At 36.5% G+C, this 27,762-nt stretch overlaps 1 protein-coding gene across 3 annotated transcripts in view; it reads left to right on the top strand.

Moving 5' to 3' along the window:
• The window catches only part of IMMP2L (inner mitochondrial membrane peptidase subunit 2), a 446,117-nt gene that overhangs the window by 9,845 nt on the left and 408,510 nt on the right, over positions 1–27,762 (top strand). For all 3 annotated transcript variants that reach the window (XM_052667976.1, XM_052667977.1, XM_052667978.1), the window contains exons 2-3: positions 4,676–4,813; positions 10,783–10,886. In XM_052667976.1, coding sequence (XP_052523936.1) covers positions 4,679–4,813; positions 10,783–10,886 — 239 coding nt within the window. In that variant the 5' untranslated portion in view covers positions 4,676–4,678. The remainder of the gene's footprint in view (positions 1–4,675; positions 4,814–10,782; positions 10,887–27,762) is intronic.

Below are 27,762 nucleotides of genomic sequence, written 5' to 3'. Positions count from 1 at the left end.
CCAGGGCAGAATGGATCTACCCCTCGACCTGCTGGCCACGCTCTTTTTAATGCACCCCAGAATGCCATTGGCCTTTTTGGCCACGAGGGCACACTGCTGGCTCATGGCCAACCTATTGTCCACCAGGGTTGTTAGGGTAGTATGGTTAGATTGTGGTTGTACTTGATGATCTTTGAAGTCCTTTCCAAGCTGAGCAATTCTATGATTCTTCTTGGCTTTGAAAATCAATTGCTCGTACAGTTGCTGTTGGTGTTTTGCTGCACCTTGTAAATATTATAAAGGTCCTGAAATCCCAGCTTTGTCCACAGCTGCTTAATACCTCTCCAGTTTCCAAGTGATGTAGTGGGAATGCTGTGTTTTATCTTGCTGTTTTAAATCTGGCTGCTGGATTCTTTGTCACTATAAGTTTCTAGTTCCAAGAACATGTTAGGTTTCCCATGGATTCTCTGACAAATTGTTTTTCTTCAGGTGCTAGATTTTCCTATAGATGGTAGCTTGGGTCTTTTGCAAGAAGTTTATAACAAGATCTTTGAATAGATTTAGTAGAAGAAATGGGGTTAACATTCATATTTCAATGAAAAATAGGCTGGACTGTAAGGAATTTAACGAGTAAGCAAGTGTATCCATTTCTTAAAGTTCTCAAGAAGTTTCTCAGGCCAGTTGTATCTGATAGATCTATCATATTATGTCTTTCACCTCAAGGAGGAGCTGTTCATAGAAAGTTGTGGAAATGCTTGTGGGGATGGCCAAAGTACAGTGTTTTGTGGTTGCTGTTGCTGCAAGAGTGGATGAGGTTTGTGAGGCCAGACCTCATGCCCCTGGAGTAAATTCCATCCAGAAAACTGGCTGACAGCAAAAAGAAGACTATGAGAGTGCCTTATAATGGGATTCGGGCAATACAGAACAACAGCAGGTAACAGAGAAAGAGAATTGCCTCACTCCTTCCAACAACCACTGACAGCTCAAGAGGAAGGAGTAGAGTCACTATCTAGAGAGATGGTGCTCTTCTGACAGCATCTCTTAATGAGGGTGAAAACGTGTGGATCCTGGCTCCACTCCTTCAGGTCACTCAGGTACATTAAGCGCACTTGAGCTCCATGGATTAGCCAGACCTTCTCACCTGGTGCCTAGTCATTGGTTCAGGCTGTGACCTGGCAATTACACTGCAACTAGAAATGCAAAGTTCTAGTGAAAAAGAAAGCTGAAAGAAGCTCTAGGAAAAGAAAGAGCTGGAAGAAGCTCCAGAAAAAAGAGGGAGCTGAACACAGTCCTACAGTAGAAATGGGCTGAAAGAGGCCCTGTCCTGCTGAATGTATCGGAAGATTGAGAGAAGTCTTACTGTCCCCAGCTGATTGCCCTTCTCTGGAGAAAGCAGGGATTGAAAATGGGAATGCTGTCTGCTATGAGGTGCTGCTTGCTCTAAAGAATCCTATTTGGAAGGAATTTGTACAACAAATGTGCTATAGTGGGTGCTATTGGACCTCAGCAACTGGAAGCAAAGCTTGCAGACTCTGGGCCTATGGCTCGTTCACCAACGCAAGAGAAGGAGGATGAAATTTTCAGCCTTGGTGCTCATCAGTGTGAGGAAGCAGGAGCTGCGAATGCTTGTGTTTGGACATGCACTAATTCCAGCTGTTGCCACTGTTGCAGTGTATTTTTTGAACCTTTCAGCTGCTGTAGCTATTGTTCAGTGCTCCAGAAAATTCTAAGGTAGGCCTAACAACATTGAAAGTGTGTTTGAAAGGTGTGCTATACCTGTATTCTAAATTAGAAAACAGTATTTGCTATAAAATGATGTGCATTCATGTGCAGTAGATTGGCAGTGTAGGAAGCTTTCTCATTTTCAAATAATCTCAGATTTGGTTGTAGAATCCAACTCAACTGGCTGAATATCTTCTGGTGCTTAAGAATGTAATGTGGGTATTTACAACTGTATGTCTTAACCTGCACCTGCCTGGCTTTCCTAATTGTAATTCTGACTATGTAATTTAATGATTTTAAAAAAAAAAATAAAATCCCTACAAAATATCACACACACACACACACACAAAATACAAAAAAAAAAAACCCAACCAACCAAAAACAACAAAAAAAGGGGAATGCAGGTATGACCCTTCAGGAAGGAGTAGCTAAAGCGTGCTTTGTTCTTAATTTTCTAAATCGATAGACAGTGATAATGTGGGGCCGAGGCTATGCTTGTGCCTTAACAGGAACAGGTCCTAGATGGATACCAGCAGAATGGGTCTGGCCATCCGTCTCATCATCTGCTGTAACATGATCACAGCACTTTCATCAGTGGTTTGGATTCTCACCAACAAGATGGGACAAAACGCACTTCACTTGTGGACTGCATCACCAAAGAGTCATAAGAATTGGAATCGTTGGGATTGGTTGAAATGGACTATTGTTTGTACTCTATAAAGAACCCATTGTTTATTCAGTGTGTTAATTTTAGTTCAGTTAGTTTTAGGAATGTTTCTGAACCCGCTGCTTTTTTTATTAATAGAGAAGGGGGAGATGTGGAACAAAGAAAGTCGTTATCTGCTAATGAGTAAAAAAGCTCAGCAGTAACTTGAGCCAGATGTAAACACACACAAGGCACCTGGATCCTACATCTGACCAGTTGTTGTGTGAGTATAAAAGGTTGTAAGCACCTACAATAAAGGTCCTTTGTTCTGCATCAGCAAGGGAGTCTCCTTGCCGCACGTCTGAGGGAGCTCAGAGCTCTTTTGCCACAGTTCAGCTTCTGTTAGCAAAAGTTATAGGTGATAGTGAAATACTTCCAGCTTTTTTTTTTTTTAAAAAAAAAAAAAAAAAAAAAGGAACTTCAAATGTTGTGAAGGTGAATGTCAGTAATAATACTAAGGGTGTTCCAGTCTTTTAGAAGACAGATCTTGTCATTGCAAAGCTATTAGTGTCTATAAAGAATTCAAGTGAGGAATATGCTGATGCGTTATTTTGTAGAACTGGCTTTCCAAAGTGTAATGCTTTGTAGAGTTAAGTAGCCATATCTATGGCAGAAATACTGCTTTCAGTAGTATTTCATCAGAATAATTTGAGGTTTGTACCTTGCATACAAATAATGAATTACCTCCGTATTTCTGAAAGTGCAGCAGAGAAAAAATGATTGTATTGTGAAATTCTTAATGTTCTGTTAAGATGATTGAGCCAAACTATGTATATTTCTGTTTTTTTTTGTTGTCCTTGAATTTAAACATAGTGAAGGACTCAGAAGTTCAGGGCACAGTCTGTTTTCTTCTATTACTGTCTCTCAGATTTATGATGTGATAGAGGGAGCAGGGGCTCTGCAAACTGATCTTTTACAGTCTGTACCAGGTATTCATTAGAGAGAAACAAAGGTTTAAATTGGATTTGCCAGTAGGTGAAGAACTGTATTTCTTATGATACAGCACTGAGGAATCTTGTCTTTCTGATAAAATAAGTTTATTAAATTGAACTTTCAGAGCTGCTGAAGCACGTTTCTGTGCCTTATCGTTCAGGCATTGCCTACCCACATGGCTTTCATACCCCAACACTGGTGTCTGTCACAGCCTTGTCTTGTATGGAGGGGTTAATTAATTAAAATATCACATCAATTAGTAAAATCTTAGAAACAGCCCAATTCATTTCCAATTTTGTAAATTGCTCAGGGGAGCTCATCTTTGTACTGATCATTTCCTTTAAAAGTCCTCCCAGGTCATCACCAACCCATGTGAAGGGTATCTTGGAGGGTCTGCTGCAGTCTGAGCCAAAAATGCTCAGTAACTGTCAGGGGATGAATGCAATTGCAATAAAGAAAAGTAGGCTTGTACCTTTGCAGCACTGCCTCAGTACTCACCTTGCTTGATCAAGCAACTTTTTTATTTCAGTGTACTTTGGAGCTGTTTTTTCAAGAATGTTCTTTGGTTCAGGGCTAAGTAAAACCAATAGCATAATGCATGGCGATGTGAATAGTAAGGTGTCATTATGTCATAGCTATGCAGTCTATCACTATACTTTTAACTTCTTTATGTAGTAGAAAATAAGGTGTCATTATGTTACTGTGTATCCCTGTAAAATGTGTGACAATTTGAATTGATATTAAATGTTTGCAGTTACCATCAATGTATAAATGATACATGACTTGTGCGTATGGAACGTTTTAATAAAAAAATGCCCTTGTGTTGGAAACTCTCAGCTTTTCCTTTACATAATGCAGTCAATCTTTGTGGTTCATGAATGTGTAATTACCAGTGTATGGAGAGAAAATTTACAGAAATTTGCACTCCAATTGAATGTTTTGTGATTGTTTCCATATAGCTAACATTTTTTTCAGAAATGCATAGTTAAATTTTTTGTGATTCTGTCAGTTTGCTTCTTGCTTAGCTGAACTGCTATCATTGAGTCATTTTTATCGAGCACTTCTGCTAGCAGAGGATCACAAGAAATGGTCAAATTATATAAAAAGAAAATGTTGAGTATTAAATTTGCTTCTGTATGGTTGGCTTTTATTTTTGAATTTTTTTTTAATGTAGATTGCTGTTCTTGTTCATTCTCATGTACATGTTCATTTTCTCACTGTGGATATTGGGAGACCTGAAGAATTAATAATATATCTCCTCACTCCATGAATACAGACAACACTTACTTAAATATTGTTTTATAATAACTTTTTTCCGCCCTTAATCTTTTTCAGATTATGGCACAGGCTCAAGGTTTTGGGAGAAGATACCTTAAAGCCTTCTTTAAAGGTTTCTTTGTTGCTGTTCCTGTAACTGTGACCTTCCTGGATAGAGTTGCCTGTGTAGCCAGAGTGGAAGGAGCATCAATGCAGGTATTGTTGGAAATGTCTCCTGTCTGTCTGGAAATTATAAACTCACTGTCCACTGATAGTAGATTTCTTTGCATCTTGCTTTCTCAGTTGGTGTCAAACAACTGTAATTATAGTAGAGAATTGCTTAGTTTCTTCTTTGTAAACACTTTGTAAACACTTCTATTATGTGAAAACATTTTGAGAATAAAACTTCCCAAAATTCGGTGTCAGTAAAAGCAAAATAAATAGATAGTGGTAAAGAAAACATTTTTAATATCTTCCTAGTCATATAGAAATCAAGGTTTCTTTTTTTGAGCATTACTCTTTGTCTCGATGAACTACCTTGATAACTCATAAAGAGGCTTTATTTCTTTTTAGTTGATGTTAATTACATAACATTACAACTAGTAGAAACTAAGGATTTATTTAGCAGATGCTAAGCCTTTTTTTTTCTGATTTTCTGGATAAGCTCAAAACCTTAAAGACAGGTTTGATAACAATTCAGAACAATTGCTGAAGTTTGAAATGTGTAGCATTCACTCAGAGAGAACTTGGTCTAGGGCTTGGGGTTGCTCATGTGTTTAATATCTTAGAAAAGCATGGAGTGGGCATAGAATCTTTTGTTGTAGTCTGTAGTCTGATGTTCAGCTTCTGTCAAGAAACCCCAGGTAGTCTCAAGGCCAAAGTAAAATCATCATAGTCCAGTAACTCTACAGTCCAAGAACAGAACTAAGGTGTAACATACATTATGCTTTCCCTTTTCATAAGTATTACCTGTTTATCATTGATGACCAATCAAGAGTAGGAGAATCTCAGAAGATATTACAGAAGCAGAGCCAGAAATTTGCCCCAGAAAGGAGAAGAGGAATAAGAAACCAGGAAAAGCAGTTTCATATTCTTTTTTCAATTGCCTTTCTTTGTTTTTTTTCTGTCTCTGACATAAGAATGGACAGAAAATAAAATGTTATTGGGTTGGTTTTAACTCAATAGCTGGAAAGATGTTTTTCAAGATTTCTCTAGTCCAAAAGTTTATTGACTGACTCTGGTTGAGATCTCAGTTTTATGTTTCCTTTGAAGCCAAAGTTTTAAATGCTAGAGGGTCATCTGGTATTGCTCTGGAGTGTTGTTTCTATACTCACATGGAAGAGCATGTGGTTAACTGTTCTTTATCCATAAGAGATGTGAAAAACACTGTAGGTATTTGCTTATCCAACTTAAAAAAGGATAGACAGTCTTCCTGATGGCTGAGGAAAGTGGTATGTATTCAGAGGGTGATGAAAATCTAAGCTCTTCCTTTGATATATCTTGACTAAACATTTCCTCTTTTGAAGTATGGCTAATATAGAATATTACTAATTTTAATGAATTTTCAGTGTCTGAAGAATTCTCTCTGATTTTATTCTGGACTGCAGCACTGAAGTAGAAGTTTATTTTAATCTAACATGCTTCTTTGTGCATGGATGTTTTCCATTTAAAAAAAAAAAAAAAAAAAAGCACCCATCCTAGTGCTTTTAATAAAATGCTAATTTCCTTGCCAAGATTTATTAGACACTTAAGTAAGTCTGACAGGATATAATTATAAGGAACATAACCCTCTTTTGCAGAATTGCTTGAAGGAGTACGTCATCACTTTGGAATTCTATCTATTTACTGTGTTCCCTGAAGAGTGATCTATATTGAATGCATCTGAAAGCTATGAGTGCGAGGGAGAGTGAAGCCCAGTCAGCATGTAGTCGTATATCCATCAAATGCATTCTTCTAATGATATTGTATTGTCTCATTGTGAAGATATTGTGGTATGATTTCCAATAATTTGATTTGTAATAGTCCTCTCGAATGTCTAGCTGACTTTGTGTGCTTACCATTGTGGCTCCTGCTGAGTCTGAAATTAAAAGCTGTGATAAGAAGCAAGGAATAAATCGCTCTTTCCCTTTCTTTCACTCTGTCCTCTTTCTGAAGCAGCCATATTGCTGCTTCATAGTTCCTGAAGGTGGTGGTACTTCTTGACACCTTGGCAAGCATTCTGCGTAAAGGTTCTATTGGAAGTATATATGTTTTATGATTTATTCCCAAACATTTAAGGTGGACTAGGCATTTCATTTTCTCAAGCTGATCTGTCGTTCTGGAGTGCTTTTAGCCACCTGACATAATTCTATCACTGGAGTGGACTTAACTGTATATGAGTATTAATTCTAATGTATAGGGAAAAACAGTGATTGAAACTTGTAATTTCAATGTTTTTCATTGCTTTATTGCCTGTTATTTTCTTTCCAAAACTGTTGGTTTTCTTTTAATTCTCACTTGAGGTGTTTTTGGTTGCTTAGAATTTTGCAGCTTATTGTGCTCATCTAGCTCTTTTTTAATAGTGGGTTTCAAGTGAATTGCAGCACTGAATTTAAGTGACACAAATAACTGTATTATGATTTGTTAATTTGATGTTGTGGATTTTTTGGGACGACTTTTTGTAATTCTGGATGTGCAGTTAAAGATTTTTGTCATTATATGAACATCCTTCCTTGATGTCCATTTATGCCTTCTTGTCCTATGTTGCATTGATTCTCTGATTATTACAAGCTCTTCCAATATAACGATATGGAAAAAGGAAACTCTTATTGATGTATGAATTCCCAAATTTATTAAACGAAATGGACTGTTTTCAAGTGAGATGAAAAATGGTGGCGTATGTGCAACTTTATATATATATGTATATATATATATATATATGTATGTTGTGTCACAAAAATTCCAATACTAAGAATTATAGCAAGTAGCCTGACCAGTGATCTCTGACAAAGTACGCTTGTTTCAGGAGCAAATTCTCTTGAATATTCTATTCTTCCATTATGCATAATAGCAGCTGTAATTATTCTGTTGCAGTTTCTCCTAACTTTATTATTAGGATTACTGTACCTCTAAGCCTGTGAGCTTATGTGAATATTCTTTCTATTCCCTAGGCTAAAAGCAAGTAAGTTGTGACCTTGTAATCACTAGTAGCATAACAACTATCAAGTTAATCATTATTTATTGTAAAAGGGCATGCTTTTACCCTGTTACTTACAGAACCTTGTGTCCTATGAGGCTTCACTGTATGGCTGGGGATCTTGATTTGCATGCTTTTAGCATTAGATTAGCTGGTAATTGGGAAGAGTGAATGTTTTGTGACTTCTGCGCCGTAGTTCTAAATTAAGACCTATGTGTCTCATTTGTTGCGTGCTCTTACACCAAGAACTTGGGTAAACATGTTATAATGCTCTGAGCTATGGAAAAGAAGAAGCCCCTCTGTTATTTTATTTCTTATAAAAGTAAAGAGCCCTGGTGAGCCTGTTGATTACTTCTTCAGAAGTTATATTTTTGTTTTGCTAGACCTTAGTTAATAAGTATTAGAGAATGATACCTCTCATGCTTCGTATTTACATTAGAGAGAAATACTGGAGAGTGTAAATAAAAAGTGAAAGTTGTCTCTTAGTTTTCCTTTCATACCTTCATCTACCAAAGTAGTGCTTCTGTATTTTTATGGTTTCATTTTGAATAGGTCAGTATTGCTTTGTAGGAAAGAAAATGAATTACTCTGCATTGTCATATTTCTCTCAAACATAGTTCTAATAAGTAAGGGATGGGATATCCACTCTGTAAGTCAAAACCATGAGCAAGATATTGTTTAAAATAGGAAGCAATATGACGTTATATTTAGAGTGCTTTGAATTAAAAGGATGATGCGATTCACATTTGAACTGCGAAATGTTTCCTTTGTTTGAATACAGAGAACAGTACGAGTCAATTGGCATACCACTGCTAGGGCAATACTGTAATGCTGTGTTCCTCTGTAGGATGAAGTTAATATAACTACTTGAAAGGATTTATAAACACTCATGTGAATATTTGCTATCTATCAGCTGTTGAAAACGTTATATTTTGGAGCAAGTTGTTTAAAATTTCCATTTCCTTTCACATTCTTTCTCAGCCCTTTAAGGTAAATACTGTGTGTACCAAGGAATTTATTTTAAGGGAATATACCACATGTATAATTCCCACTTTGTCAGATTAGACTCTTTGCCAAACTTTTGATACCATTAGTAACTTATAGACCATGTGTGCCTTCCATTGGTGAAGTATGATTGTGAATTGTTGTGAATTTGTATGCAAAGGTGCTATTATTTCATGAAAGATGCTATAAAAGTGGAAAATAATTTTGGAAAGTCATGATTGTAGTAATAATAACCCAGTATCTCTTTGTGGTTATCATTTGCCTTTCTCTTGCAATGGATAGACTCAACTAAATATAATAATGGAGAATGTTGATGTCCTTGCAGCTTAGATTTGTAGTATTTTTCTGTGGATGTGGATATGATCTGCTCTGATCCTCAGACTTAATTCCACTAGAAACTTGCCCTGCAGTCCACAGGTGAAGGTGTAACTAATCTTCTTTATGGTTTAGCTGAAGATATTCTATCATTTCCCTTCCACTCCTGGCAAATTTGTGCTTTTGATCCTCATGATACATAGTGTTTGTGTCTATTACAGGCACATTTACTTTTTTGTTACATATTAAAATCCATTTTTCCCATATTCCATTTGAAATACGTCTTTATCAACCTATCTGGCTAGCAAAAAAAAAAAAAAAAAAAAAAAAAAAAAAAAAAAAAAAAAAAGAAAGAAAAAGGAAAATAGAAAACAGAAATTGTTGGTAGAAAGAGAAATCAGCACTTTTGAATAGCTTAAAAATTAATTAAAAAATGCTAAGTATCCATCTTGGTTTGGAAGCACAGTTATTCAACACTGTGTAATTAAATATGTTGACATAAGTTAATTTCAGTTCTGTACCCTGGTTGGTTTGCTCATTGAAAATACGGTCAATCTGGGAATCTCAGAAGTCAGTGCCTGGTGGCAAAGGTAGAGGAACATTTTATACTGCAAGGTGAACATTGAAAACCTCATTTTCAAAAAATGCAGTTTTGGCAAACATTGTTATTTTCCTGTCAGTGAATGAGAGGATGTGTAGTTGCAGTATTCTTATCAGATTTGGTGGTACACAGGATTGTAATGTACCTTATTAAGTATTTCATCTAATTGTGGAGTCTAATTTAGAGATCATCGTCTGGCCAGTGTGTACCATGATTCTATTTGAAATGTCTGAAAAATCTGATTGAGATATATGTTGCCAACAAAACTAGTCTGGATATCTATGCTTTCTGTCTAGTAGTAGGAACACTTGAAATAATCCCTTCAGAATTGATGAAGACAGTATGGCTACTTCCTTTCTCTACAGTTTTTGATGAGTTAAGTCAGAACCAGAGTTAAGCAAATACAATGATATTATACTGCAGCACACAAAATATTTTTTTAATGGTTCTGATTATCTTCTAATACTCTGTGCTAATTACTAACTACTTATTCAGTTGGTTTTTGTTCAGTAGTTGTACTTCTTTATATGTTTGTGTGGAAGTTCATGCTTCTCTCGATTCTGTTATGGAAGGCCCACATATACTAGCAGTGTCAGTGTATGCTGTAGGTATTTTTTGTTTCCTTTGCAAAGAGCACGGAGATTAATGTTGCTACAACTACGTATTTCATTTTTTGGTGCATTTTGCTAGTCTGAGCATTAATATGCCTACAGAAAGTTTCTATTTCTTGGGAATTTGTGTTCTTAGTTTTCCTTTGTTTGTAATCTTTTAAATCATAGACAGTGAAGGCAAACACTACTTTTCATGAAGTGTGTCATAAATATACGTCCTGTGTCATTTAATTTGCATGCAGCAATACATTGAAAGATGTGGACTACTGTTTGCCATAAGATTATGACATTCAATATAGCATTTAGTAAAGAAATGTATTTACTATAATAAAACACATTCTTGATCCTTTTAAAGTAATTGGGCATATTTTTACTAATTTTTATAGCGTCAGGATTTAACCCTTTGATAGAATGCAAATTAGATGGAGAGTTCATACAGGCATTGCTGACCTAAAGCTGTTCTTTTCCTCCTTCTAAGCCTTCCTTGAATCCTGGGGGAAGACAAGCATCTGATGTAGTGCTCTTGAACCACTGGAGCATTCGAAATTATGATGTGCAACGTGGGGACATTGTGTCACTGGTGTAAGTCATCCTGCATACATTTCAATACATTTTCATATGAATATTGAACAATTTGTATTTAATATTTTATCTCTGACATACCGTAGGTATATGTATGAGCAAGGAACCCATCCTTCTTGAATAACATGTTGTTATTCCTATAATGATTTTGCCAAAGTCAGGAGATGGTCAAAGAATGCATTACTTAAAATAATTGTTTACTCAAAAGGAGTGCAGTTTAAAAATACTGTGTGATACAGGTGATCTGAATGCAGAAACTGCTAAGAAAAAAGAACTGCTAGGGAAAAAATCGAGAAAAGATATGGCTAAATGGAATATGTTTTTTAGGTTGTTTGGCAGTGTGATCATACTTGTGAGAAAAATAGTGTTTTCTTACCAATTAACGTTAAGTTTTTTTTTTTCTTTTTTTTTTTCTCCTGGAGAAATCCTGCTACTAAACCAAATTTTAAAAAAAAGGTCATGATAATTTAACCTTCTTCATAAAGGACAAATGTAGCAAAAAAAACCCAAACAAAAACAAAATTGTAAGGGAGAGGTCTGTGTATCAAGCCAAAAGGTGGCAGTGTTTCACTGTTGAAAATATGCAAGGCTAACAGGACAGAAAGTCCATTTCAGCCTTAATGTGAGATAGAATTGGAGTGTCAAAGTGTGAATAACTAACACAGTTGTATAATATTTGTAGAGCATACTTGAATGATTTAAGCTTAAAGTTTTGAATTTTGTAATGCACACTATGTAGTGTACAGCAAAATGATTGCCTTTGAAAGCTATATTATCTGACTTCCTTTTTGTTAGATATCTATTCTAATTGTCTATTTTTTTTTTCTTCTACCTCTTCACTGTACTGGTAATTCATGTAATAGTTTTACTGTTAATTCTTAAAGCAAGAGCTCATGTAATGAGTTCTTTTTATTTTTAAGAAACCTTAATGTTTATTTTATATTCTTTCTTATTGCATGGCATGTAAGATTCTCTTAAATTATCTAGCTACAAATTAAAAACAAACGAATTCTTACTTTCAGCACCTACTGCAAAGGAACTCCAGTTTGAAGTCAGTGACTGCTTGTAAAATTTGATTTGTATATTTGTGTGCTCCCCTGCCCAAATCATGCTCTAGTAACTTTTTAATACAATGGATATACCTGGTTAATAGTTAATTGACTGAACAGAGATCATCTTGTTGTTTGATCAGAAAACAGAATGAAGAGTTTCATGCTTGTGCTTCTTGAAGGTTTGTGGTACCATCCAAACCAGCTGCATTGATTGCTTTCTCTGTGTTCAGACAAAATGAGCATTATTTTAGATACTGTGTTGGTTTTTCTTTTGTCCTTTTTCAATGTTTTGAAAGGCTCGCCTACTGTTGGTGGAGCTCATGTACACCCATGTGGAAGAAGTTGCATTGTTATTTGTGTGTTGTACTTAAGTTTGTCTTAATAATTTATGAAGTATCTTGAATAATTGAACTATGGAATTCATAAAACACTTTAAGAACAATACAAAAGAAGTTAAATAATGCAAAAACTACTATATTGAATATTTTTTCCGAAAGGGTACTTTATATCTCAGTAACAACTTTTAGAATACTTAATATAGGTTTGTTAGACAGCTTTGGTCTGCTAGTTGATTTTAAAACTTATTGTAATTTACAGGTTTGCACTGTGTTTCAAAGACTTCTTCCAGTGCCTAAAAGGGGGCCTACAGGGAAGCTGGAGAAGGACTCTTTATCAGAAATTGTAAGGGCAGGACAAAGGGTAACAGCTTTAAACTTAAAAAGGGAAAGTTCAGATTACATATAAGGAAGAAGTTCTTTCCTCACAGGGTGGTGAGACACTGGCACAGGTTTCCCAGAGAAGCTGTGGATGCCTTCTGCGTGGAGGTGTTCAAGGTCATATGGGCAGCCTGATAAGTTGGGTGGCAGCCCTGCCCATGGCAGGGGGGTTGGAAGTGGATGATCCTTAAGGTCTCTGTCAAGCTATTCTATGATTCTTTGTCTTTGGAGGATGAAGTATCTGGATGTGTTTGTTTACCCACGTTTGAATTCTATAAGGCTTTTATTAACAAGTTTTAAATATATTAAGCTAAAACATTAAATATGTTAATATTTTTACCCATTTTATTTGGATTGTTTACTTGTGATTTCAGAAGCACTGTGCTGAATAGGTACGCTGTGAATGCTCAAGAGTTTTACTTAGTGATCCTCATACAGTGGATTTGGCAGATCTTGGCAAGACAGGATGAGGGAAGTCAAATTTTACAGTGATATGATGCTGGTTTTTTTTGCTCCTGTCAGAAATTCGGATGAGAAGGTGGTGGTGTGATGGAAATAAGCAGATGGATATGTAAACCTACTTGACTGCTTGTAATTTATCATGTCTTTTCTTTGAAAGATGTTGTGGTAGGATGGTCTTTTACAGGACAAGAGCTGAGGTTGAATTTCCATGCTGACGGCTTGACCAGGTCTATCTAAGTTGTTCTTCACACTGTCGGGAATAATGTGTCATTTTGAGTGGATGCTATTTTTATAGCAGAATATTTTTAAAACAGACTGTTGAGATCCCAACCCAGTGAAGTCCAGTGTTAGTAGGCGGCCAAACCTTTGCAAAGAGATGAGTTAATCTTGGTGGCTTCGGATTACCCAAGTAAGAGCGTCAGTCAGTCTGTGATTATGGTTGTAATACTGATTGGAAATCCAAAAGTATTTCCTCCATTGTCTAATCAAGATAAACATCTGTATTTCAGATATTTGCTGATGTGAATTACAAGTGAGCATTCTGTCCCCAGGTATCTTATACCTACCTTAGGAGTTAAATTATGACTATATCTTTATGGAAATGTATCATGTATCAAAGTCATATCCCTGACTTTGCATCTCAGCTGACGTGATGTAGCTGTAACTGTGCTTCACAACCATAGGTGTGCAATGACATTGTGTGCATGCATGTGCATGTAGCTGGTTTTAGATACAATGGTTAGAATGGCATTTAGTCCTTAAAAGTATAAAATCAGAGTCAGATAAAACCAATGGAGAGAACAAGTTGGTTGAAAAGGATGATTTATGTACTTGCAGTTTAATATTTTATAAATGTCTGTATCCCATCCCAACTTTTTAGAAGCTGTTCTATGTTAACATTTTTAGCTTGAATCATGCTTGTTGATACTGGAAGTAAGAGACCTCAGTGTTATGTAATTTTGAATTCAGAATTTTAAACTGCTTCAAAACTGAGGAAAATGAGTGTCATCATCTTTAATTTAATCACTTGCTTTAATGCTTAACATTAGTATGTTACCGAGAGTTAATAGTGTGTTATTTTCTTTGTTTTGACAATTTGTTTACTTGCTTTCAGATCTTGATTGGAGGTCACATGGCACATGGGTTTGTCTTTAAAAGTTAAATTAATGCATATCTTTGCCAGACAGACCTTGATATTTCAGTAGCTTTTGTGGTGAAATAAGCATTTTTTTTTTTTGTAACAGCTATGCTGAGGTAGATCCCAACAGATATGTTGAACTTCATCAGATATAGCAGAGTGAGTTACAGGTTTGCAGATGTCTTAGTCCTGAAAATGAGTGCCATCTGGATTGTAGTTGTATCAGTCTGCATCACAATGTGGGCTGCTCAGGTAGGTCCTGAGCACGTGTGCTGCAACTATAGTTCTAATGCTAATGGCGATCATATTCTTTTATTGTATATTAATGGATGTTTTTGCCAACTAACCGACAGACAGTTTGATTTCTCCAGTTTACAAAGGCAGACGTTGAAAAAAGATGCTGCCATAGAAGGATTTGTAGCTCTGCAATTCTTTTTACTTGTTGCTACTGAAAACCTTGTATCTTGAGTGTAAAATCATCTTCTTTTTATTCCAAAATTCCCAGTTTAATGTAGAAAGAAGTTCTTGCAACATGTAGAAGACTGCAAAATTAGTGCTGTATATTTAAAAAAAAAAAAAAAAAAAAAAAAAGATTAAGTAAGCAGTAAGCTTTTGAAATAGACACAACAATATTAAATCACAGATTTAAAATGTTTTTTTCTTTTTTTTCCTTAAGTGAAAGCTTGGATTTGGTTAATAGGTTCTTAACAAAGAAGTATGTTCAATGATTGCAGTACAGAAAGGACTTCGATGAAATTTCAAAGCTGCAAGTATTTGCAGATAGTAATTTTAAACTTTGGAAACTATACTACTTCTCTACTTATTACAAGGTGTGACTTAGAGCAGAAACATGCTTGCTTGATAGATTGCCAGGTATCTGTCCATTTCCGATATAAAAAGTGTGTTCATGTGTTAAAAAAAACAAGGTAATGTAATCCAAAAAAGTTTGAGGACCAATGCACTTTGTTCACTGCGCTCTGCATGCTAAAATGTTTTTAAGTGCTTTTAAAATGCTTCTAAAGTTTTGAACTATAACAACAAACTAGAAACAGACAGTGTATTTAAAATGCGTATTATTCGGGACAGCTGTAATAATAAGGAAATAAATGTATATTTTATCAGTTTCTTGTAAATTCTCAGAAATGCAATTGCTTTAAATATAAAATCAAAGTTTGATGTGGAAAAATTTTTAGTGTTTTAAAAAAATAAATCTCAATTCCTATCTCCTATTGTGATGAAGAATATGGAGAAGCTTCTGTAACTGCTTCCACTGACTGTAAGATTACTTGCATGCTTTTTGGTAAACTCCCTTACTTTTGATAATTACTAAATATTTTTTGTGTCAGATTATATGTGTGTTTGTACTTTGAAAAATCCAGTGCATATCAACATTCTAGAGGAAGAATCAAAGTACTACATGCAAATTGTCTCTGCTGTTGTATTCTCACTAATATCTGTTCAGAAATGGAAACTAGAGAATGTAGTTACCATGACTTACCATGATTATTTTATGGGGTCATTTCACAAGTTTAGTCAGACCTGTTTGAATGGAAAGAATCTGCCTCTTGAAGGAATGCGGACCTGTTCAGATGATAGAAGCAAAGGGGTTCTCAAAGGGTGTAAAATCAATTCATACTGTAAGTCCTAGCTAATTGTAATTTCACTAGTAAGACTAGCCTAGTAAAATAAAAATCAGTGAGAATGTATCTATTGATGGAACTGCCTTGAATTTGAATCAGTAGCTGTAATTGTAAAAGAACTTTAGCACAAGTGGATATTTACTGGTTCTTGCATTAATTTTAAGAAACCTTCCTTCTGACTAAAATATTGAACTATCTTTTAAGAACACCTCTGCTTGACCTTCTTAAGTCTTCCAATTTCTGTTCTATTTTTCTTTGTACTTAGGTCCCTATAACAAGTCATCTATCTTCTTGCAGGCAGGACACTGCAAAAGAGGTTGTGCTGACATAGAAGCTAAATAATCACTTTACTTGCTGGGCCTCAGTGACCTCTGAAAATCTTTTCCTATTCTATCCCTTCAGCTAGAAGAAAAAAAACCCTCGTCTTTTCCTGATAAAAATCAAATATGTAGTTTTACTGTTATTACCTGTGTTACAATCTGTTCTGAGACTGAGAATCATATTAGATATGAATGTGTTAATACTGTTGATGAAAGGAAGACTTGTTTTATCTTGTATTTATAATGTAAAATCAATTTTAAAATTAATATTTTTGGATAACATGCTGTGCTTAGGATGGGTTTAGGTAAGCAATTATTGTGGTGCTGTGGAAACCAAACAGTTGTGGAGAAAATAAGTTATTGTAGTTACATCTGTGGTTATTTAATTTAAAGTCTATGTATATAAGTAATAGGTTTACAAGAACTGGTTGTAGGAGTCATGGCAGTAGAGAGTTTGGGTGCATTCTTTGCACTAAATAGCAAGATATGGATGGAAGTACTTAGGAATTTCTTACTGGCCATTTTGCAACTATAATAATTAAAAAGAAAGATCTCTTTTCTAAAAAGTTAATGATCTGGAAGTCAGTCAGGTGATCTGGTCTATTTGTGAAATAAATGTTAGTTGATAGGGAAGAATTGTGTATTATAGGTAGTGCCAGTGAGAACTTCATATTCTGACTGACTTTGGTTTTATTAGCACAGTGGTAGTACCTTGCTGTTGAATGAAGAAAAATATAATTGCTTGTTGAATATTGATTAGTGTATCCATTAGAATCCTATACTGCAGGTTACTAAAACCACTACATTGAATACTGAGTTAAGCTGATTGGACTAAAGCAAACATTTAGTCTTATTCATGCAGAAAACAGTATGTGGCAAAATGCTAATGAAAAAAGAATAAGTTGTCATTCTATCCTGGCAGCACACGTCAAATAATATTATCAAGTCTACATCAAGTATTTGACAAGATACAAGTGGGGCTAGAACCTTACCATAAGATCAGTAATATCTACTCTAACAGCAAATGTTGAGATTTAATAACCAGTGACCACTACCTGGATCAGCTTTTTAATCTTAGTTAGCATAACTTGAATAAATTTATGAACAAGTGTGGTTGTCAAAAATTCTGTATAAAATGTTAATTCCTATCAGTTAGAAAATAGTTTAATCTTAATGACTGCAGTGAGAAAGTTTCATCAGTTCTTTATTCACTGGAATGGGTTCTCCAAGGAAGTGGTTATGGCTTCAGGCCTGCTGGAGTTCTAGAAGCATTTGGACAGCACTGCGATGCTCTCATATGCAGGTTTGATTTTTTTGGGTGTTCATGTATGGAGCCAGGCATTGGACTTGATTATCCTTGTAGGTCCCTTTTAGCTTGGGGTATTCTGTGATTCTTTGTATTGCTATGATAGTGCCTAAGATGGAAAAACGTAAATCACTATTTCTGTGCTTTTTTGCAGTTTTTTTTTAAATTGTATTTATGAGACAAGTAACATAAACGTTCACTAAGACACATTTTTGTGAAATGAAAGGAAATTGTTACCTTAAAAGCCTCAGTGGCATGAGCACTAAAGGTGTTACGCATGGGGTCTTTTCCTTACTTCAAGTATTTTGCTTCCTTGGCTCATAGTGAGATCTGCAGTTACATAATCCTCAATCAGAGTGGGATGTGAGCAGTAAATCAAGGCATGCTTGAAGTTTCATCGGCATACATATATAAATACTTATATGTGTGCATATATATATATATGTATGTAATTCTTTGGAAAGCAAAAAAGATGGGAAGAAAACTGGTTCTCTTGTGATCTTTAAATTGCATGATGATCAGATAAAGTGTTAACAGCTAATTAGTAGATAAGGAGGACATATGTTCTCCTGAAGGAGGACTGTTAACAGTAATTTACAAACTCAAACTCAAGTTGATTTATTTATTCATTCATTTGATTGATTCATTTATTTTTACTTTGCTTTTTAGTGTTCAGGCATATGAGGATGTGAAAAGAGAGTAAAAACAACTACTCACCATTCTGACAAATGAAGTCATTTTTACCTGCCTGTATTCAATGGAAAAGGAAACAATATAGAGTAGATTTCCAACTGTTCTTGAGCATGAACAGTCAGTGGTATTTTGAAGATATTGGGACTAAATGGACAGCTGCTTGAAATATTACTGAAATTACAGCCATTATTTGATTGGTTGGAAAACTCTCTAGTCCTTTAACTGTCTGACTTACAGTGTGATGGCTGACTGCCCTGCTAAGGTTGTGTTGAGCTAAAGAAGCTTGAAAGCTGCCACGGCTTACAAAAATGTCACTTTTACATTTTGAAATATTTATAATTTAGAAGCTAGGAACTTGCTATAGTTTGAGCAGAATCTGATGATATGCCTTTTGTGTAGTGTGTACAGAAAGGAAATATACTTTTTTCCTAAGCTTTTTAAAATTTCCTTTAATCTTAAGCAAATTTGACAACTTTGAGAGGAAAATATTTTACGTATTTTTTTCTCAGTACATTTCCAACAGCTGAGAAATAATTTCTGGTTACTTATGACTGACATTGCTTGTAGGTAAGTAGAGCTGGAAAGGTTGTACAAGTCATTGAAATATTCTACATACTCTCATTGCTGAAAGCGGCAGGAAATATGATTATTTCAGCAGCTAGCTGATCATTCCAGTGCTCAGTCTGTATAGGTTGTTCATTTAGGGACTTCCTTAAGTAAATTCAGACTGAACAACTTTAATCAGTAGGATAAAACGTCTCATAAAAAGAAAAAAAAAAAAGTCATAGATATCTGTATTGTTGTCCTGGCACAAAAAAAGTATATTGTTGATTATGATATGTATTGATGGACAATTATTTTCAGATGATTTTTCAGTATGCTGTGTTGATAGCTTAAAAATTCAGAGGACTGTTAAACTGCAAATAAACCAGCAGTTTACTGGGAGTAGTTTCCTTTTCTTGAAAGTCAAGAACTTGTGGGAAAGCTAATCTGTGGTTGCTGAAGGAGATATGCATCAAAGTATTTAAACTTAAGTTCCACCGAACTGTGAAATGCTGAGTGATGAATTGATGAAATACTAGATTCAGTTTAAGAGAAATTTCTGGTTGGATTAAGATTTTAGCTTTCATATGGCTTTACTCGGATCTGGAATGATTCAAATGTAATACATATTTTAGGTCATACTGATACTGCAGCATCAACTTCTGTTATAAATAAGTTCTATTCTCAGGGAGAAATGGAAAAATGTTTTTGTAGAACAGCTCTGAAAATCAGCTTTTCCTTTCTTTTCCATATGAAACCATCATCTTTCAAAAATACCCAATTCCTTAGTGTAGGGTTTTGCATACTCCATTGCTAAGTTGTTATCTGTGGTAGGATAAAAGTTTCAACAAAGTCACGTACATAGGATATTAATGTGATTTAGCAATGTTCGAAACTAGAATGCAGTAATTTCTCTTAATCAATTAAGCTACTTCTCTTTTTTTTTTTTTTCTTTGAGAATATAAAAGGATTGAAATTCTGTATATAAGCTATTAAACAAATGAATTTGTTTCTATAGTTTTTGAATATACAAATATTCTAAGTGCATTTCAGCCTTTCATGCAGCTAGGTGGCTTTTCTTTTGTGTACAATCTGGAAAATACTGTACAGATACTTATTACACAAGATATTTCATGATATTTGTTCTTGAGTAAATTATAGTTTAAATACTGCCACAGCTGACTTCATATCTTTTAGTAATAACTTCCCCTAAGCCAGTTTATTCAGTTGTGTTATGAGCAACCATAAATATTAACTGCAGAATGCTTCTTCTAGGAATCTGTACATATGCTGACAAAGTGGATTCCGCTTACACATCAAAAATATTTATTTCCAATGTAATTGGTGTAGCTGGAAGAAAAACCATAGGTCTTGACCTATGCTGAGTATATTGAGGACATGAATATTTTTACATGTCATAAGCTGAGTCTTGGCCTTGTTTTCTGTTTTTTTCAGCCTGTTAGCAAAGGCAAAAACAAGGGAATGCCAAATTATTAGGTTTAAGATGATAATTAACCTTATCATCACTGTATTTTCTAGGGAAGTTATATTAGGCTGCATTCATGAATGCAACATTAGTCTTTTATGTGCAATCAGCTGCTCCTGGAAAGTGCAGCTGAACAAAATTTCACTTAAAATGCATACATATATATTTGATCTGTAGAGAATGGATCTTACTGTGTTTGTCAGCTGTATATCTATTAATTGATGTGAAATGGAGTCAACCTCTTCTCGGAAGTGCACAGGAAAGGGATGAGAGGTAGTGGTCAGGATTTTAGCAAGGAAAATTCTGACAAAGTCTAAGACCCAAAAAAAGCACAATCATAACAGGTAAATCGTTAGCCAGAAAGACTTCATCATTGAAGATAATAAAAACTTGACTAGCCAAAACATGAGCGCTCTAAGCTACCTTTGAAATTGAGTCTGTTTGGGCCAAATGGTTGTAGTGGATATTTCCCAGAGGGTGCTTTGAGCCTGAATTATTCTGCTTCTCTACATCCAGTGGAATTTCAAAAATTCATCTTTTAAGATATGAGACAATTTCTATAGCCTTCAAAGTCGCAAGTCAATGTTAACCATTAGTTACCAGATTATTCTTTATGCTTATTTTATTTCATAATGGAAAATTGTGACATCTAAAAACCTTGTTTTCTAGATGTGGCAGTGATATTAGTCAGACAGTAAGATCTAAAAGGCCCAGGCTTGACTTAGAAGTCTTTTGTGTCAATAGCTGAATGTACGTGGAATGTTAAGATTGCATAGAGGTTTTAGAACTAGACTGTAAATCCTACAAAGTGGGAACAGTGAGCAGATGCAGGCAGATGCTTGTAATAAAACAATCAGTGTGGTGGGTAGCAGTCTGCACGAAGACAGCTGGACACTGGGTCATGTTTAATGTACTATTGTAAAAGAAACTCCTCTGCAAATGTGTTTGGAGAACAGTTCCCAAGTGAGAAGAGAAGCCTGGAAAAGTACACAAGTAATTGTTTGCTCACTTGGTAAATTTTCAGTTAAGTCTGACTGGATTCATTCATAAGACAGGGTCAACATTTTGACTGTGAATAGGGGAGAAATATATCAGGAATAAAAGATAAAAGCTGCCTAAAATGAAGACAACCAATTTAATATGATAGAAAAATGGAAGCGGTTCAGTTGAAAAGAGAGGGGTTACCTGAAAAATTTACCATCATGACTGTAATTTAATGATTCGATGCAGGGAAAATCTGCAAGAATCTTTTTCATTTCTCTCATAAATTGAACTTAAATGGATTTGAACTTGACTTGCCTCTTCTGCCAATATAGCTGAATAGATATAGACTGCTACTCTTTAGTCATTCAGCTTATATTCTCCCTAGTACTGTAGCTATCTTCTGTTATGGCTATCTTTATGAAATGTAAGAATGTAGCATATGAAAACTCCACTTTTTTTTTTTCCTTATCCATAATATGGATTAACTGGGGAAAAACATTGATTGAAATATAGCAATTTGTGTACAATTTGCAGCTTGGCAATATGAAGAAGTGAATTTTTATGTTGTTCAGAGTTTTTTTTATCTTATCCAACAAAACAGTTGCTCAGGTATCATCTCTGTAAGGCAGATTGTAACATTTTAAGTTACTGAAATGGCTCCAGGAGGACTCAAGTGTTTATAAATTCATGTAAGTAGTTCTTATGGAAACTTTTTCTTTGTAACTTCTTTTTTAAAGGAAACTTTGGTTATTAAAGCATAATTTTAAAGAACAAATTTGGAAGCTGAAGACACTAAACTGCTTAAGTTACTGGATGTAAATAAACCATTAGCCTATATAGAAAGCTTAATTGTTTTAATTATAAGGCAGGATATGGTTCAGAAGACCATGTTCCATGCATAAAATACACATAATTGACTACTGAATCTCTATTTTCTTTGGCTTGATAAATGAAAAGTTTATGTAAAATGAAAAAAGAATCGGTTTCTCAATGGAATGATTCCTCGTGATTGAAAATTTCTGCAATATTGAAAACATTTTCCTGTTTTACTTGATAGCAAGGCAAAGTTGAGATTAAAAAAAAAAAATTATCTGGTTAAGTATAACCTGTGGCTTGTTAACCGTACAGGAGAAATTTAAGATGTAAACAGTTTTAGGGTGTTTTTTTTTTTTGCCTGCTTCAGTGAATTAGGAAAAGAAAATTGTTGAGAGTGCAGGTGACAAACTGGTTTTAAGAACTGAGGAATGTATTCAAACCTAGAAATAAAAATTTAAAAATAGAGTTTATTTTAGATTTGTCTTCCAACTTAATTTATTTTATGATCCAATTTTGCAAAGTGCGCAATGAATTTAGCAGAAAGAGTGCTTTTCTGCCATTCGCTTCTGCATTTCTTGATTAAAACAGAATCTTACAATTACAGAACTTGGTCAGCGTAGTAGTGCACTTTTGCATGTTTTATAGCACAAGTCATATAGTGATCCTTCTGAGTTCTATCGTAGAATGGTTTGGGTTGGAAGGAACCTTAAAGATAATCCAGTTTCAAACCTCCTTCCACTAGATCAGGCTGTCCAAAGCCCCATCCACACTGGCCTGGAAAACCTCCAGGGATGGGTCACCATCCCCAGCTTTTCTAGGCAGTCTGTTCCAGTGCTTCATCAACTTGTGAGTAAAGAATTTCTTTCCTATATCTATATAAACCCGCCCTTTTTTAGTTTAAAACAATTACTGCTTGTCTTACCACTGCGATCCTTGATAAAGAGTCTCTTCCCATTTTTTCTGTAGGCCCCGTTTAAATACTGTTAAGGCCTCTGTAAGGTATCCCAGAACCTTCTCTTCTCCATGCTGAACAATTCCAGCTCCCTCAGCCTTTCTTCGTAAGAGATATCCTCAGCCCCCTCTCTCCAATATCTCCAAGTCCTTCTTGTGCCAAGGGCCCCAAAGCTGAACGCAGTAGTCCAGGTGAGATCCCATGAGAGAGGAGTAAGGGGGGGGAGAATCACCTCCCTCACTTTGCTACTAATGTTTCTATTGCTGCAGATATCGTTGGCTTTCTGGGCTGAAGCTCATACTACTGGCTCATGTCAAGCTTTTCATCCACCTGTAAGCTCAAGGAAAGCCAAGGCACAGGCAGAACTGAACTTGGCGAGGGAAGTGAAAAACAACAGGAAGACATTCTACAGATACATTGGTCAGAAGAGACATGCCAAAATGAGTGTACCTCCTTTGGTAAATGTTAAAGGAGAACTGGCTTCAACAGATGAAGAGAAGGCTGAGGTACTGAATGAGTTCTTTGCCTCGGTTTTCACTGGCTGCCAGGATTCTAATATTTCTCACGTTCCTGAGCCCTGCATCCCTAAAGCTCTAGGTGGGGACTGAGGCAGTAAACCTCACACTACTGTAAAGGGCAGAGCAAGTCTGAGACAGCCTCATAAGACTGAATGTGTACAAGTTTATGGGGCTGGATGGCGCGCATCCCAGGGTTCTGAAGAAGCTGGCTGAGGTGGTTGCCGAGCCGCTCTCCATCATATTTGAAAATCATGGCTGTCAGGTGAGGTCCTGGAGGAAGGGTCACATCACTCCCATTTACAAGAAAGGGAACAAGGAGGACCCGGGAAACTACAGGCTGGTGAGTCTCACCTCTGTACCTGGGAAGATCCTGGAACTGATTCTCCTGGATGACATGCTTGACCACATGAGGGATGGGCGTGTCATCTGAGACAGCCAGCATGGCTTCACCAGGGGAAGGTCATGCTTAATCAATCCAATGGCCTTCCGTGATGGAGTGACAGCATTGGCGGACAAGGGAAAGGCGACCAATGTCATTTACCTGGACTTGAGCAAGGCCTTTGACATGGTCCCCCACCACATCCTTATCTTCAGATTGGAGGGATGTGGATTTGATGGATAAAAAATTGTTTGAAAGGTTGCAGACAGAGGGTGGTCATCAATGACTCTATGTCCAGGTAGAGGCTGGTAACAAGCGGCATCCCCCAGGGGTCTGTCTTGGGACTGGTGCTCTTTGGAGTGCATTGGAGTGCACCCTCAGCAAGTTTGCTGACAACACCAAGCTGAGTGGTGCAGTTGACATTGTGGAAGGAAGGGATGCCATTCAGAAGGACCTCAACAGGCTTGAAAGATGGGCCTGGGTGAACCTGATGAGGTTTGCACTTGGGTCAGAGGAATCCAAGGCATCCACACAGACTGGAAGGAGCGGTCCTTGAGAGCAGCCCTGCTGAGAAGGACCTGGGGATCCTGGTGGATGAAAAACTTAACATGAGCCAGCAGTGTGCTCTTGCAGCTCAGAAAGCAAATGGTATCCTGGGCTCCATCAGAAGAGGGGTGGCCAGCAGGGAGAGGGACGTGATTGTCCTTCTCTACTCTGCTCTTGTGAGACCCCATCTGGAGTGCTGTGTCCAAGTCTGGAGCCCCCAGAAAGACAGAGAGCTGTTGGAGAGGGTCCAGAGGAGTGTCACAAAGATGATCAGGGCACTGGAGCACCTCCGCCTACGAAGACAGGCTGAGGGAGTTGGGCTTGTTCAGCCTGGAGAAAAGAAGGCTGCGGGGTAATTTCATTGCAGCCTTTCAGTATCCTAAACAAACAGGAGGGAAGTCAACTCTTTGGAAGGGTAGATAACAGCAGGACAAGGGGAAATGGTTTTAAGTTGAGGGAGGGAAAATTTAGGTTGGATGTCAAGGGGAAAGATCTTTACTATGAGAGTGGTGAGGTGCCGGAACAGGTTGCCCAAAGAGATAGTGGATGCCCCATCCCTGAAGGTGTTCAAGGCCAGGCTGGATGGGGCCCTGGGCAGCCTGGTCTAGTATTAAATGGGGAGGTTGGTGGCCCTGTCTGTGGCAGGGGGTTTGGAGATTCATGATGCTTGAGGTCCCTTCCAGCCCGGGCCATTCTGTGATTCTGTGTGATCTGTGTGGACTACTCTATGCATTTGTTGCCAAGATTGTATTTTGTCTGGGCTTGCCACAGCATGTGTGCAGGAATTTCTGCTTGGCCTTTTTGTACTTCCATGTTTTTTGCTTGGCCCATCTCTCAGATCTGTCCAAATCCTTCAGAATGCTTTCCTTTCCCTCCAGCATGGTGACTATACCACACAGCTTGGTGTCATAGAATTACAGAATCACCAAGGTTGGGAAAAACCTCCAAGATCACCTAGTCAAACCATCCACCTACTACCAGTATTTTCCCACTAAACTATGTTCCTTAGTACAACATCCAGATTTTCTTGAACATCTCCAGGATCACTGACTCAACCACTTCCCTGGGCAGCCTATTCCAGCTTTTGACCACTCTTCCAGAGAAGAATTTTTTTCTAATATCCAGCCTGAACATCCCCTGGCAAAATTTGAGGCCATTCCCTCTTGTCTCAGTGTTGGTTATGCAGGAGAAGAGGCCGACCCCCAACTCTTGCCACAGCCTCCTTTCAGGTAGTTCTGGAGAGCCATGAAGTCTCCCCTGAGCCTCTTCTCCAAACTAAACAATCCCAGTACCCTCAGCCTCAGCCACTCCTCTTAGGACTTGTTGTTCAGACCCTTCACAGCAGATCTTCCTCTTTCCCTTCACATGAATTATGACAAGAGGTAAAAGTAAAAGCTTAAAATTGTAGTTAACTTAAATCCAAAATGCAAGATATAATGCAGTTTATGGTTTCAATATATCCTGTGTGTATATCCTAAGGCAACAAAAGAGGTATCTCTTGGGCAAATTTCTTATGTATTGTTTTATATATTTGCTTTAAGGGACAAATTAGTGGCATTTTTAGAACAGTAACTTTGATGTTACAAGAACTAGGGCAACTATAATGAGACTAGTGTGGTCTTGCCATATGATGGGAAGTATACTGTCAAGCAAGCAAAAGATAATAGCATCTTCTACACCCAGAAGGCCTGCTATGGTGTTTGTGTCTGCGTAAGATCTCCTCTGCCCTCAGAACAATCTATTTTTAAACTGAAGCTGAGTTTGACCTTAGTAAAGAGGTACTGTTGAAATACTGAAATGCATGATCATGTACAGTGTGTTCCTCAGTCCTATAGGACACTTTTTTCTACAGCAGATATGTATTACATAGTTTGCAGTTTCCCTGAGTTCAAAGACTTATCTGTTTAAAATTAAAAGGGAACCCTTAATTATAAATTATATTCAGTATCCTTAATCAAATATTAGCTTAGATGAATTAATGAGGCAGGCTCTTACTTTCATTGTTCTAAACAGCTTAAGATGAAATGGTTTCAGATCTCTGTAGTACAGGAGTAGCATCCATAGAGTGTGAGTTGCTGTCTTCATTGTATTTTTTTTTTTTTTTTTTTTTTTTTTTACTCCAAGCTGTGATTTCTTATTAAGATTTGTGAAGAATGTAGATATGTAGATTATCCTTGGTCAATATGCTCACTACTTCAAAAGAACAGCATGCCTACCTTTAAGAGTTGAAGAGATATGTTGATGTAGTTGGCATATGTTTATAGTAACATATTTAAAATGCCTTGCCAAGCCAGAAGTTTGCAGGAACAATAAGCTTTCATGGGTCTATTGGGACCTTATGAGATATTGCTTGATATTTTTGTTTTCCCACGATAAGTGGACTATAATATTGAGCATTAGTTAGATTTTTAAATAACCCTTAGCATTTGCGCCCCTTATTGCATGAAGCATGCTTGCTTATTTTCAGAGAGTATTTCTTGTGTATCCATAGAACTGCAGTACTGTATCTTAACCAAGAAGGAGGGCATCTTATTCAGATTGATTTAAAAATGACAGTGATGAGAAGGTATAATGTTAGGAGTCTTTACTGGGAGAAATCTATGAAAATGTGTTACGTTAAGCATGATTTAGGAACATGAAGGGCCCCTGAATGTTTAAGCACGTTTAGCAGAGAAAAAGCATATCTTAATTTCTGAAACTGTCTACTTAGCTTTGATAATTAGAACAGCCGATCACTTTCGTTCAGAATGCATACTGCTCTTTATTGCCCATTTCATGTCTCCTTTTTGATGCGTTGTCTCAGTTGCCATCTTTGTGAGAATTCTTATGCGCTGACCTTCTAATTTTAATCCTCTGCTTAGTTCTCATTTTCTAATCCCCTTGAAGGGATTGCAGCATGAATGCAGGAGATCTGTGCGTGTATGAAGTGAGTTGGGGTTTACATAAGCATTAGACGATGTGAAGATTGGTGCTGTTGTGTTGTCTTAATACTGGAGGACTGTGGTCTGCTCTCACTTTAGTAGCTGTTGTGGCCTACTTTTCTGAAGCCTACCCTTGTTCCAGTTAATTCCAAATGCAGTTTCCTTTTTTTTCTTTTCCTTTATAATACTTAAAAAGGTTTTTTTTTTTTTTTTTTTTTTTTTTTTTTTTGTGTGTGTGTTTGTTTTTATGTATTTTTAATCAGTTTTTACCTGTGTTTATTGATCAGATATAACACAATATCTCTCTCCATACCATTTGCGAATGAACTGATGTATTTGAAAGCGCTTAGATGTTGTGAAGGTGGTTGTATTTAGGATTTCTGTGATGTTATAACTATATGCAA

This window comes from Tympanuchus pallidicinctus, unplaced genomic scaffold (assembly GCF_026119805.1).
Source record: "Tympanuchus pallidicinctus isolate F22 unplaced genomic scaffold, pur_lepc_1.0 scaffold8, whole genome shotgun sequence".
NCBI lineage: Eukaryota > Metazoa > Chordata > Aves > Galliformes > Phasianidae > Tympanuchus > Tympanuchus pallidicinctus.
This window is presented reverse-complemented; position numbering and strand designations above follow the sequence as displayed.